The 11,804-nt window shown below is 50.7% G+C and overlaps 1 protein-coding gene across 1 annotated transcript in view; it reads left to right on the forward strand.

Annotated features, from left to right (window-relative positions):
* CACNB4 (calcium voltage-gated channel auxiliary subunit beta 4) overlaps positions 1 to 11,804 on the forward strand; it is a 60,448-nt gene that overhangs the window by 44,074 nt on the left and 4,570 nt on the right. The window contains exons 9-12 of the mRNA XM_062004407.1: positions 223 to 332; positions 1,946 to 2,097; positions 3,637 to 3,732; positions 9,285 to 9,470. Of these exons, the coding sequence (XP_061860391.1) occupies positions 223 to 332; positions 1,946 to 2,097; positions 3,637 to 3,732; positions 9,285 to 9,470 (544 nt within the window). The remainder of the gene's footprint in view (positions 1 to 222; positions 333 to 1,945; positions 2,098 to 3,636; positions 3,733 to 9,284; positions 9,471 to 11,804) is intronic.

An 11,804-nucleotide genomic window follows, 5' to 3' on the forward strand; every position in this document is an offset into this window, starting at 1 on the left:
TGTATGTCACAGTGTACAGCAGGGTAGGGAACAGAAAGTACTCTACAGATATGCAGCATTTCTCTTTGGTTGATGGCATCATCTGTAGTGATGACATAGAAAACATATCTGAGGGGTATCTCATGGTATGTGCCCTTTGGAATGGAATGTAGCTGTAAATCATACACAGTGCACTGGAAAAATGACGCCTGTTTGTGTTCTGTCCTGTGTTCCTACTCCTAGGATATCAATAACCAGAGTGACAGCTGACATTTCCCTTGCTAAGAGGTCTGTCCTGAACAATCCAAGCAAGAGGGCAATAATTGAGCGGTCCAACACCAGATCCAGTTTAGGTAAGACATTGCCACAGGTGCAGTTCTGAGCGTGGGTACAGGCTGGGGGAAGGTGGCAGGATTTCAGCCTTCAAGGTGGCAGCAGCTCTGCAATTTCAAACCAGTCGACAGTGTTTTAATGTCTCACTTTGAACACCACAAACGGGAGGCAATTTTTGCTGCCTGAGGAGGAGCAGCAGAGCACAGTGTGCTGCCTGAGCCTCACCTGGGCCACAGCAAGCATGGGTAGAGCTGCTCTTTGCAAAAGGTGAGTGAGAGGCCTGCAGTCAGAAGCTCTGGTCAGTGCTCTTTCCTCCCAGGGTGAGTTGCTCTCACAGCTCCCTCTTCCCAGCCTCGTGCTTTGAATTCCAGGGCACCATCACACACTGGTGGGGTGGGCAGAGCCCCCAGAGCTCATCCAGCCCAACCCCCTGCTACAGCAGGTTCCCCTAGATGCCAGAGACCAAGAAGTAAACGTGTTGCTCCTGACCCTGAGGCTGGTTTATTTTTGAACAGCTACAGCTTAGTTGTGCTGTCTGCCCCCGAGACTCTGGATCTTCCCACCCTCTCCTCTCAGCTTCATGGCTGCTGGGTTACACAGGCCTGCTGAATTCTTCCTTCTTTCACAAGGCTGCTCATGTCTGTGTAGGATATGTGTGCCAATAACCCAGCCTCTGAGCATCTGAGGAGGTGGAGAAGTTGGTTTTCAGTCGTCTCAGGGAGAAAAAGCTCTTAATGAGAACTGCTGGCATCCTGGGTGGCTGAGCTCGAGGGACAGGTCACAGGACCCTTCACTGCCAGTTGACATTCTAAGTGCAGGAGTGGGCACCCCAGAATCAAGTGCTGCAAAAGTGGGTGTTAAATCTTCTTGTGCTCTGTGCAACAGCCCTTAGGCAAATCAAATGCACATGAGTTGCTGACAGACAGCTCTTGTGCTTTGGTGCTGTAAGTTACAGGCTTCAGTTTGTGCTGAGTTTCTCTGTTTAAAACTCATCACCTGCATGTGAGTGATCAGGAGGAGTCAGAACAATGTGCATCAGAAATATGATATACATGGAAGTAAGTGTCTCCTCCTTTCTCAGACAAAAGTGCTTTGGTGTCAGCATTGCCATTGGGGTCTTGCAAGATATTACTCTGCCAACTGTTTAACATACACATGTTCTTTGTGCTTATGGATCTGGGAGGGCACAGACCTTCTTTTCACACAGACTCCCGTTTAAATGGACTCAGAACTACAATCTGAGAACAACAAGTGCTTCAAGCAATCTCCATGCATCACCTGCTGTCTAAAATAAAACACCTTAGGCCTTGTGAGCTGTTTGGCAGGCTGGGGACGTGTGCTTGGGTGTGTTTGGAGTCAGCAGAAACGTGTATTTCGTTGTACACAATGCTTAAGTACCCTGATGTTATAAAGGAACATAGTACCATGTTTTCAGGCCACAGAATTGTCTCAAAGGTAACATCTATCTTTTTAAATTGCCTTGAGCAATGGGTTATTTTATGGAAACTACATGAATTCACATCTGGAGTTCATCTACTGGATGTCTGTCTGTGAAAACAAGTGGGTGCTGGTGGTTTTGTCTAAGCAGTGCTGGGGTTAAGTGGCTTTCACCTGTTTTCTTTTCCTCTACCAGCTGAAGTACAGAGTGAAATTGAAAGAATCTTTGAGCTGGCAAGGTCCTTACAACTGGTTGTCTTAGATGCAGACACTATCAATCACCCTGCACAGCTTATCAAGACATCTTTAGCACCAATTATCGTCCACGTTAAAGTGTCTTCTCCAAAGGTAACGTGTCTCACCTTCAGGATGAGCACATTCACTGCACAGGGAGCTGGAGGCAGTGGAGCTGGGCACAGAGCTAGGCAGGAGAGCAGCGTGGCTGAGCACTCAGCAGCCTGAGACACAAAGGAGAGGCACACCATGGCTGTGGGGACAGGCATCCCAGCAGGAATACACCTGGGGGGAAGTTAAGAAAACCAGAGCTCAACTGGAGTTACAGATCCTAAGTGTAACAAAAAGGACGTGGCAAGCAGAGGGAAAGCAAAGCAAAGTGTGGGGCAGGGACCCACAGGAGAAGGTTGATCTGGAGACCCCAAAGTAACCAGGCAGGACCAAGGGACCTGATGGGAGTCATCTGAAGGAGCAGCCTTGTGCCGTTGCAAAGCTCCTCTCTGTTACCTTTCAAAGCTCATAGTGATCTGGGAAGGTTCTGGGAGGAGTGGGTGGGCTGCCAGGCTCAAGGTGCTGGTCAGAGGTACAAAGTCCAGCTGGCACTGCTTACCAGTGGTGTCAGGGATCAGCTCAACACTTTTGTTCATGGCCTTTGTTAATGAACAAGTTTAGGGACAATGGCTCATTCTGGGGCAGGCTGATGTGCCAGAGGGCAGGGCTGTCATTCAGAGGGGCCTTGGCAGGCTGGAGAAACCAGCTGGCAGGAGCCTCTTGAAGTGAGAAAAGGCAAATGGCCAGTCCTGCACTGGGCTGAAGTAGGCTGGGGCTGGCTGGCTGGGGAGCAGCTCTGCAGCCAGGGACCCCCGAGTCTTGGTGGTAACAACTCAGCCAGGAGCAAGCAGCGTGCCCTTGCCACAGAGCATCAGCTGGATGAGCAAAGATGAGTCAATCCTGGCTCAGGGAGGTGGTGGGATCTCCTTGGAAGAGGCCAAGGGTCTGAGCAGTCTGATCCAACCAGCCTTACTGCGAGGGGTTGGCACAGAGGCCTCTAGAGATCCTTCTACTTAACAAACATCCTCTTGTTCTGTGAGCCTGTAATTTGCTTTGAAGCTTTAACACAGAAATAAGTCAGGATTCCTAATTTTTCCTCCCCTTAAATTCTAGCAATGAACACACTAGGAGAAAAGCCTCCAAGTCACATGAACTGTGTGTGGAAAACACCTTCTGTACCCAAAATACACCTCCCAGCAGATTCAGTTCCAGCCTCCCTGCTACACCACACAACGTGCTGCTACTGTTGTGCCATGGTCAACGCAGCCAGCCACTATCATTCTGTATATACATGATTTCTATAGTCCTCCAGAAGATTACATTTGTCAAAACCCATTGCTTCAAGTAGGATAAAGCAAAACCACTGCTCAGGCTGCACCTGCAAGATTTGCAAGGGATGAGACGTGAGGCAGAGGGGAGAAAGGGCAGAGCTTGCAGGGAGGTTATCAGAAAGGCTCATGCTTCTATGCAAGGACAGTGTTTTATCCACTTTGTTAGACACAGTGGAGAGCTTGTGCACTGGGTGATGCTGCAGTGGGGTGTGAGGCTGAGCTGGGTGCAGACGTATTCTCACACTCACCTTTTCCTCTTTTCCTCTGTCAGGTTTTGCAGCGGCTGATTAAATCCAGAGGAAAGTCACAAAGTAAACACTTGAATGTTCAGTTGGTGGCAGCTGATAAACTTGCACAGTGCCCACCAGTAAGTACAGAAGAAAGGCTAAAGGCCTTGTGATACGTGGAGTTGTAAAGGTTTCTGCTGTGTTGGTCCTTTACAGCCCAGTGGGTCTGTTCTCACTTCCCTGGGTGGTGATTCAGGCAGCCCTGTAGCTGCAGCCCTCCCTCACCTTTGATTGCCAAGAAACAAGGTGTTTGATACTTTCAACCTGATTATCTCCCCTGCTTGGGATGATCTTTGGCAAGGGGTTGGGTCAATAGTGCAGAAGTGGCAGGTGAGCACTGGCAGCATTGGTGGAGCAGTGCTCTGAAGGACACAAAGGCACAAAGCCTTGGGCTCCTGTTTGGAGGAGAGGCTGCAGAGGCCTTTCCTTCAGCTGCACTGGGGGTCTGTGCAGTGTGGGTGCTGTGTCTGCAGGCATGTGACCCCTGACACAGTCCACTCACCTCACCAGAGCAGGGTGGCTGCTCACCCACCCTTCCAGCACAGGCACTGCTGGCTCCATCGCCCTGCTGAGGGAGCAGAGGGCCCAGGCAGGGCGTGAGGCAGGTGCTCTGCACAAGAGCTGTAAAGGTGTTTGGACAGGGCAGCTCAAACCTGCTTTTGCTGTTGGAAACCACAGCTGGTTTCCATGACAGAGAACGCTGCTCAGTGGAAACCAGCTGGGATGAGGAGTTGGTTTGACAGTGCAATAGCTGTGTGTGGCATTGGGCTGGCAGCTCAGACGCTGCTGTGGTGCCAGGGGACTGCTCAGAGGGCCCAGCCTATGGCTTGCTGACTGCCCATCTTTCTCAAGCCAAAGAACTGTGAGGAGGAATCAGATGAATTCAGAGAAATTCAGGACAGACACGGGGAAGGTTTCCACAGTTGTGCTTTCTGACTTAGGCCAGGTGCTGACACAAGAAGTGTCTTTGAATGGTGCAGGAGCAGAGCTGGGAGCTTGGATCAGCAGAATGCCCATCCCTAATGGTCAGATAATGCCTCTAAAAGCCTTTGTCTTGTCTGTGTTCACCTTAAAGAGATTGCCTCCATTTCTGATGGCTTTTGTTCTCAATTCAAATGAAAGTAACAAAGTTGAAGCAGCTTTCCTTCTGGAGTAATGACACACCAGGATTTGTTCCCATGCAGCTTGACTTGGTTTTACATACCTCTTGAGATACCAGACTTCACAGCCCTCTCCTCTCCCCACTGGCCTTACAAGGATAATTCAGGCATGTCTGGGCACTGCTCCGAAATGACAGCCCTGGACCTTGCTTTGTAACTGTTGCCACGGTAGGGACTGAGGCTGAGCCACATCTGCTTGAGGCCCAGTGCTCTCACAGCCTTCAGCTGCCACACTGTTGGTGGGCTCAGTGGCACTCCATCCAGCAGAAAGGGACAGCTCGCTCTCTCCCTCTCTCCTCTTGCCCAGCAGTTGTTTCAGGTTGCCTCCTGCCATCAGGTAGACCTTGGCTAGTTGCTAGCTGCTGTGTGGAGAGCTGCAGCCTCCCCAGGGCCCAGCACAGGGGACAATCCCTGCCCTGGGGCTGCTGCCACCCCAGTGCTGATCCCAGCCAGGATGCCCTTGGCCTTCTTGCCCCCCTGGGCACGCTGCTGGCTCCTGTTCAGCCACTGGCACCAACCCCTCCAGGCCCTTTCCCTGCAGCAGTTTCCAGCCCCTCTGCCCCAGCCTGGAGCTGCCTGGGCTTGGGGTGACCCCAGGGCAGGACCCAAGAGAGTGAGAGATACGACTCAAATTCCTCCTGTGCTTGACAGAGACCAAGAATTTAAATCATCCAGAAAAGGTGGTGTTATGTGTGGGAATGTACCTTGACTTCTCCAGGCAGATGCTGTTGTTGCAGTGCCCTGGGCAGCTCAGTGCTTCCCTGGTGAGGGTGCATTCTGCAGGCACCCTCCTGCTGTGGCTGGTGCAGAGGTCAGGCTGCCAAAGGCCAGTGGTGGCAGCTGCACCCATCCTCCCGGGGCTGGTGCTGCAAAGACCTGTGAGCTGGCTGCAGTTGCTGTCTCATCCTTGTTCAAGCAGCAGGGGAACAGGTTCAGGCTGTCTCAGTTCCTCTGTAGAGCTCAGCTGTGTCATGTGTCTCTCACACACAGTTTTCTACCAGTGGTTCTCTCCTGCAATGATGCTGGAGAATTCCCATGAACCCTCCAGGTCCTGTGAACCAAAACAAAACCAGACACTTTCCTGTAGCACAGAATAATTGCTCCAAAAGCCTGTGGATGTGAGCCAAGGTAAAGGGAGCTGCACCTGCACCCATTTGCCTGCAGCTTGTGGCTGTCAGTGAGCTGTCGCCGAGCATCCAGCCATCAGCCCTGTGCTCGCTGAGGCTGCCTCCAGCCCTGCCTCACACCATGGCCTGCTGCAGCAGCCACTGGGGCACTGCTGCACTGGGGGCTTCCAAGAAAGTTCCTGCTGACTTGGAGCACTCCAAAGGAGGTGATGGGCTTGGCTAAGTTAAGGGATAGAGCTGATCCATGATTTAATGAAGTGCAAGCATACTGCTAGGGCTCCACCTGGCTTGCAGCTCAGATTCCTGCACAGAGAGTGTTTGTTTAAGGTGAAGATATTTGAAAACCATTAAAAAACTCCCTTTTTAGACTCATAGAATGGTTTCAGCTGGCAGAGCCCTTTCAGCTCATGGAGTGCAGCCTCTGTCCCAGCCCCATCAGCCACCAGCCCATTGCCCTCAGTGCAACACCCACCCGGCTCTGAAACCCCTCCAGGGACGGTGCCTATTTGCTGACAGCCAGCCTTAAGGAGTCAGGGGGTGCTGGATGTCTAGACATGTTAAAAATAGCTGTCTTTTGGCATACTTCAGGAACTGCTTTCATTATTAATTCCTTGCTAATCTTTCCCTGCTGCTGCTCAAGCCGGTGCTAAGCGTGCCTGTCACTGTGTGACAGCATTAGGCAGGGACATTAGAGGGCTCAAACACACATGAGCTGTGCTAACATACACAGTTCATTGGCATTTCATTGTTGTTGGACTTTTGGATTCATGTCAGTGCTAGGAGAGGGTAAATATCCCTCTGGTCTGTTCAACAGAGCCTAGACAATGGCAGAACCAACCTGCATTGCTGTCAGTAAAATCAGACAGTACAGCAGATGGATCTACAAGCTGAAGTTCCCTCTCAGATCCAGCTCCCTCCTTGCAGTTCTGTCTGGGGCATCTTTTCCCCCAGAGCCTGAGCTCACCCTCCCTGAGCCCCAAGAGCAGGATGCAATGTGGGCCTGCCCATGGCTGTTCCTAAGGCATGTCCCTCACCCTCTGGGGGCTGGATCTCCCTCACCCTCCCGTGGGGTTGACAACAGCAATTGGTTTCCTCTTCTCTTCAGGAAAAGCCACAGTTTCAGTGTCTGTCACTTACAGGGAAATGCTCACATGGTAACAATGGTGGGGAGAGATTGCTTCACTCCCTGACCCTTCCAAGCAAGGATCTCCTTAAAGGTTCTTCCTCAATGCATAGAAAGGTGGTTTAGCTCTGAGCAGAACTGTTCAATGCAAGGAACAACCCGAGTGTTTCCTCTGTAAGTTATTTTCCCTGTAAGACAGCACAGAGGTGTGGAATCAGGATCCTGGCGCTTTCCCAGGTGCTCTCCAAAGCGCAGCCTGGGAGGCTCTCGCTGCTCTCATTGAGCAGTCCCACTGCTCTTTTACAGTTAACTGGTAGGAAGGGGAGAGCTCTGCTGCAGCTGTTGAGTTTTTCTTCCCCAACCTCAATTTAACAGACATCACTGTCAGAAATAGCCCCTGAAACTATGCACAACCACAGAGCTGGGTGGCTGAGGTACGTCAGCTGGAGCCTTGGCTGTGCACTGGGAGCTGGAGGAGCTGAAGAGGATCCAGAGCTGGGCTACCAAGCTAGGAAAGGATTTGGAGCACATCTCAGATGAGGAAGGGCTGAGGGATCTGGGGCTGTTTAGCTTTGAGAAAAGAAGGCTCAGGGGAGACCCTCTCACTCTCTACAACTACCTGAAAGGCAGCTGCAGCGAGGTGGGGTTGGTCTGTTCTCCTGGTAACAAGCAATAGATCAAGAGGAAACTGCCTCAAGTTGCACCAGGGGAGGTTCAGGCTGGATGTGAGGAGGAATTTCTTTGGTGCCAGGGCTGTCAGGCATTGGAAAGGGCTGCCCAGGGAGGTGCTGGAGTCACCGTCCCTGGAGGGGTTTCAGAGCCAGGTGGGTGTTGCACTGAGGGCAATGGGCTGGTGGGTGATGGGGCTGGGACAGAGCCTGCACTCCATGAGCTGAAAGGGCTCTGCCAGCTGAAACCATTTTGTGGTTCTATGCTGGACTGTGTAGTGTGGCAGCATGTGTTTAAATGGCAGAGTATAAAGGGTGTAGATAAACAGAGGAGCAAAGCAAGCAGCAATGGATTTGACCAAAGGGTGTAGTGTTTGGAGTATTCTTACTAGAAGGTGACTCTGTACTTGCCAAGGAGGAAACTTCTCAGCCAGGCTGATGGGAGAGAACACATTAAATTCAATGGCTTTAGCACTAAAGGAAGCTCTGGACTGGCTTTGGGCAGGAATTAGATGCATGTTCAAGATCTGTGATAAACTCCTCCTGCAGTATTGTGTCTTGTTCTAGCAGTGGCAGCTCTCTGTGTAGAGAGTAGATCTGTAAGTGTGCTCGGAGGAAAAGCAGCCTGTGGTTTGTCTCAGTTACTCTGAACACCTGCACTTGGGTTTCATTTCCCATGCTATTTACACAGTGCTTTTTGTTTTCCCCTCTGGGGCTTGTGTTGAGAGTGGAGCTGAGGTATGAAATGTCACTGTTGAAAATAGGTGTATTTCTTTCGAAGGGACTCAGCTTGTGATGCTTCATTATCAGCTGTTTGCTCTCAGCACTTGTCATGCTGATAACCTGAAATGGTTGTCTGCACAGTGTCCCTTTGGCTTGTTGGGTGGCACAGAAGCCACGTGGCTTTGGCTTCCTTCCATGGCAAATGATGTGAGGAGCAGGGCTGGGGCAGGCCCCGGGGCTCACACCAGGGCTCGGTGCCACCCCCTAGAAAAAAGCTGTGCCTGCAGCCTTGCAGGTTGGAGAGCAGAGAGCTGAGGCTGTCCAGACAGGCGGAAATGGAGGTAGTTGGAGAGCAAAGAACGGAGGTTCCTGTGGCTGCTGGAGAATGCCCAGCTGCAGGTGTGTGCCTGGGGGTGCCCTGCAGTGCCCGGGGCTCATGGAACATCCCCCACTGAACTGGGGGCACTGGCACCCTGCAGCTGTGTTCTCAGGGCCAGAGAAGTGTGCATGAGTTCTTGGGTCCCAAGCCAATGCAGAGCACCTCTGTGTTACTCTGACATCTGGCTTCAGCTCCTCTCTGAGAGCAAAATACATGAGTTAAAGGCATCCTGTGCCTCTGAGCATGGTGGGGCTCAGACAGCCTTGAGTGAAGCTCACTGGGAGGACATGGTGACTTCTGAGAGCTTTTGATCCCTTTACCAACCCACTGGTATCATTTTCTTTTGCAGTCCCTGGCTCTGGTTCTTATGCATTGAATTTCAAAGTGTGCTGAGACTTGTTTAACTCTCACCTGTAACGTTGTAATGAACCAAACTTTGTTGTTGTGATCAGGAAATGTTTGATGTAATTTTGGATGAAAATCAGCTCGAAGATGCTTGTGAACACTTGGCAGAGTATCTGGAGGCATACTGGCGTGCTACTCACACCACCAGTAGCACACCCATGACTCCTCTGCTCGGGAGGAACTTGGGATCCACTGCACTTTCACCCTATCCCGCTGCCATCTCTGGATTACAGGTACGAACACGCGCCCCAGCCCCACGCTCCACAGCAGGTGGGTACTTTTGAAGCTATGGGAAGGGAGCTTAGAACGTTTCACGTGGCATAACTTGCTTTGTGAGTTGCTGGTTGCTGTTTGGCCACTGCCAGCAGCAGGAAGGCAAACTAAGGCCGCTCGTGGTTGGAGAAGCAGCGTCGGCTGAGTGCTGAAGCACTGGGGCTGCTCTGGCTTTAATGGGACATGAAATGGGCAGAATGGTCCTGGCAAGGAGCGAGTCCTGGAGGAGCAGTTCAGGGATGCTCCGTTGAGTGCTGTTACAGCTCTGTTAGCTAACGGCCGCCTTTTTAATCTGGAATAAATGTCGATGCGAAGGGGACCCTGCCAGAGTGAGCCTGAGCCTGTGCAGTGTGTGACAGCACTTGGACTGGCAGCTGCTGTCTTTAAGAATGCACAGCAAGTGTCTGTAACAATCCCTTTTATTTCTACCCTCATAACTTCACCGAGCATTCACTTGTGGGTGACAAACCTCCATGCTTGTCTCTTGTGTCAGCAAAATGCCTTCACCTTTTTGAGTTCTTTTTTGAGTGTGAATAAAATGCATTGTTGTTTGTTTGTTTCCCATGGGAAAAAAGGAAAAGAAAAGAAACCAAAACCTTGTGACCATTTTTTTCCACAGGGATAGCTCAAAAGCGGCTGACCTTTGACACTTCCCTCGTGGCATGTAAATAGTCCTTAATGAGAAGTACGTGCTCTCCTCAGTTTGAAAACAGCAAACGCTTTTTGGTTGATAGTTCTGAATGCTGGAGCAGGCCAGGAGTGCAGCCAGCTTCTAAGTCTGAAAGTTGCTGAGGGAGTTCTCTGTGTGTGTGTGTGTGTGTGTGTGTGTGAGTGAGGCTTCCCAGGAGCGTGCACTTTGTCATGTACGTCGAAAGCAGAGCTGAGCAAATGAGATGCGCAACGGCTGGCTCGCCTGACAAATCTAACCTCTGCTCTGCTTGTAGAGTGTCTGGAAGCAGGTAACAGTTTTGGAGGGGATGGTGAACACACTGTTCAGTGTGTTCAAGTAACACAAAGCTGGTTTTTGCTGTGAGTGAATTGCACTTCACTGCAGGTGCATGGTCCTTGATACTCACATCCCTAATGCCGCGCTTGGTTGTGTTGGGAGCAGTAAGTCGCCGTGTCCCGACTGGCTGAATGCACAGGCGCTGTTCTGTCACTAATAACATGCACATGTAAACTGTTGTTTCCATTTTCACTAGCCTTAAGATTTCAGTTTTCCATCCCTTCATGACAATAAAATACCATCTGCAGAACTTTTCACCTCTTCAGATTCATTTTGCAAACTGGGTGTATCCACAGAATTTTTTTCAGGCATTTATTTCTCTCTGATCAATGGACACCAGCAGTAACTGTGAAATGTTGCTCCATTTACTTAGGGAAAACTCACACTGAAGATGAAAATCACCCCTGTGCAGTGGGCTGGCTGAAGGTATGCATCACTTAATCCCCACTTCACCCCAATTGTGAAGGCGTAGGTGGGACTTGAATGGTGCTGGTTCTCTGCAGAGGGGTAAATTTCTCCCTGAGTGAATGATGCCCAACCAGAGCCTGCAGGGTCTGGCCTTCAGCGCCACCTCAGTGTTCAGGAAGAGTTCTGATCCGTTACATGGTTCTCTTGCACTAAAGGCTGCCACCCTCAGAAGTGCTCATCCAGCCCGAGGTTTTATACCAATGCAAGCCTTGGGAAGCACCTGCAGCAGTTGTAACTGCAGTGATGTGGTATGGGAATGACAGAGCACTCACACAAATGCCAGGGATGAAACTAACTTAGGTGCTTATGATTTGTTAAGAATCAAAACTTCTTACGACCTGGCGACTCCTCTGGCCCGATACCTTGGGGAACTGAGTACCAGAAGCCCAGAGCCTCGTGTAACACTCACACCTGAGGAGGATACAGATTAGCTGGGACAGTCTGTACATACTTCACCTGATCAGGACTGAGGAGTATCCCTTTTTTCCTTGATGGTGCCTTGGACTCCAGTTTACTGAGAGCTGAAATTTCTGGTTTAACTTCTTGCAGGTCATCAGGGTGAAGTTAAGTGGCATAGAGGGAGATGAGTCGAAGTGAAAGAGTTTAGTCTCGTTTCAGCAAACAGGCTTAAATCCTCTGGTTGAAGTTTTGGGGATGTGTGTTTCTCAGGCTGGATTTGCATTTTAAAGTCCATTGCTGCAGTTTATCATTCCAAGTGCACCACAAGATCAAAAGTGATTTGAGGCAAAAGACCAACATGTAGCTGCGGCAGGTTTGTGCCAGGCTCACACCTCTCAGGAGCTAAAGAGCAGGATCAGAG

This window comes from Colius striatus, chromosome 11 (genome assembly GCF_028858725.1).
Source record: "Colius striatus isolate bColStr4 chromosome 11, bColStr4.1.hap1, whole genome shotgun sequence".
Classification (NCBI taxonomy): Eukaryota; Metazoa; Chordata; class Aves; order Coliiformes; family Coliidae; genus Colius; species Colius striatus.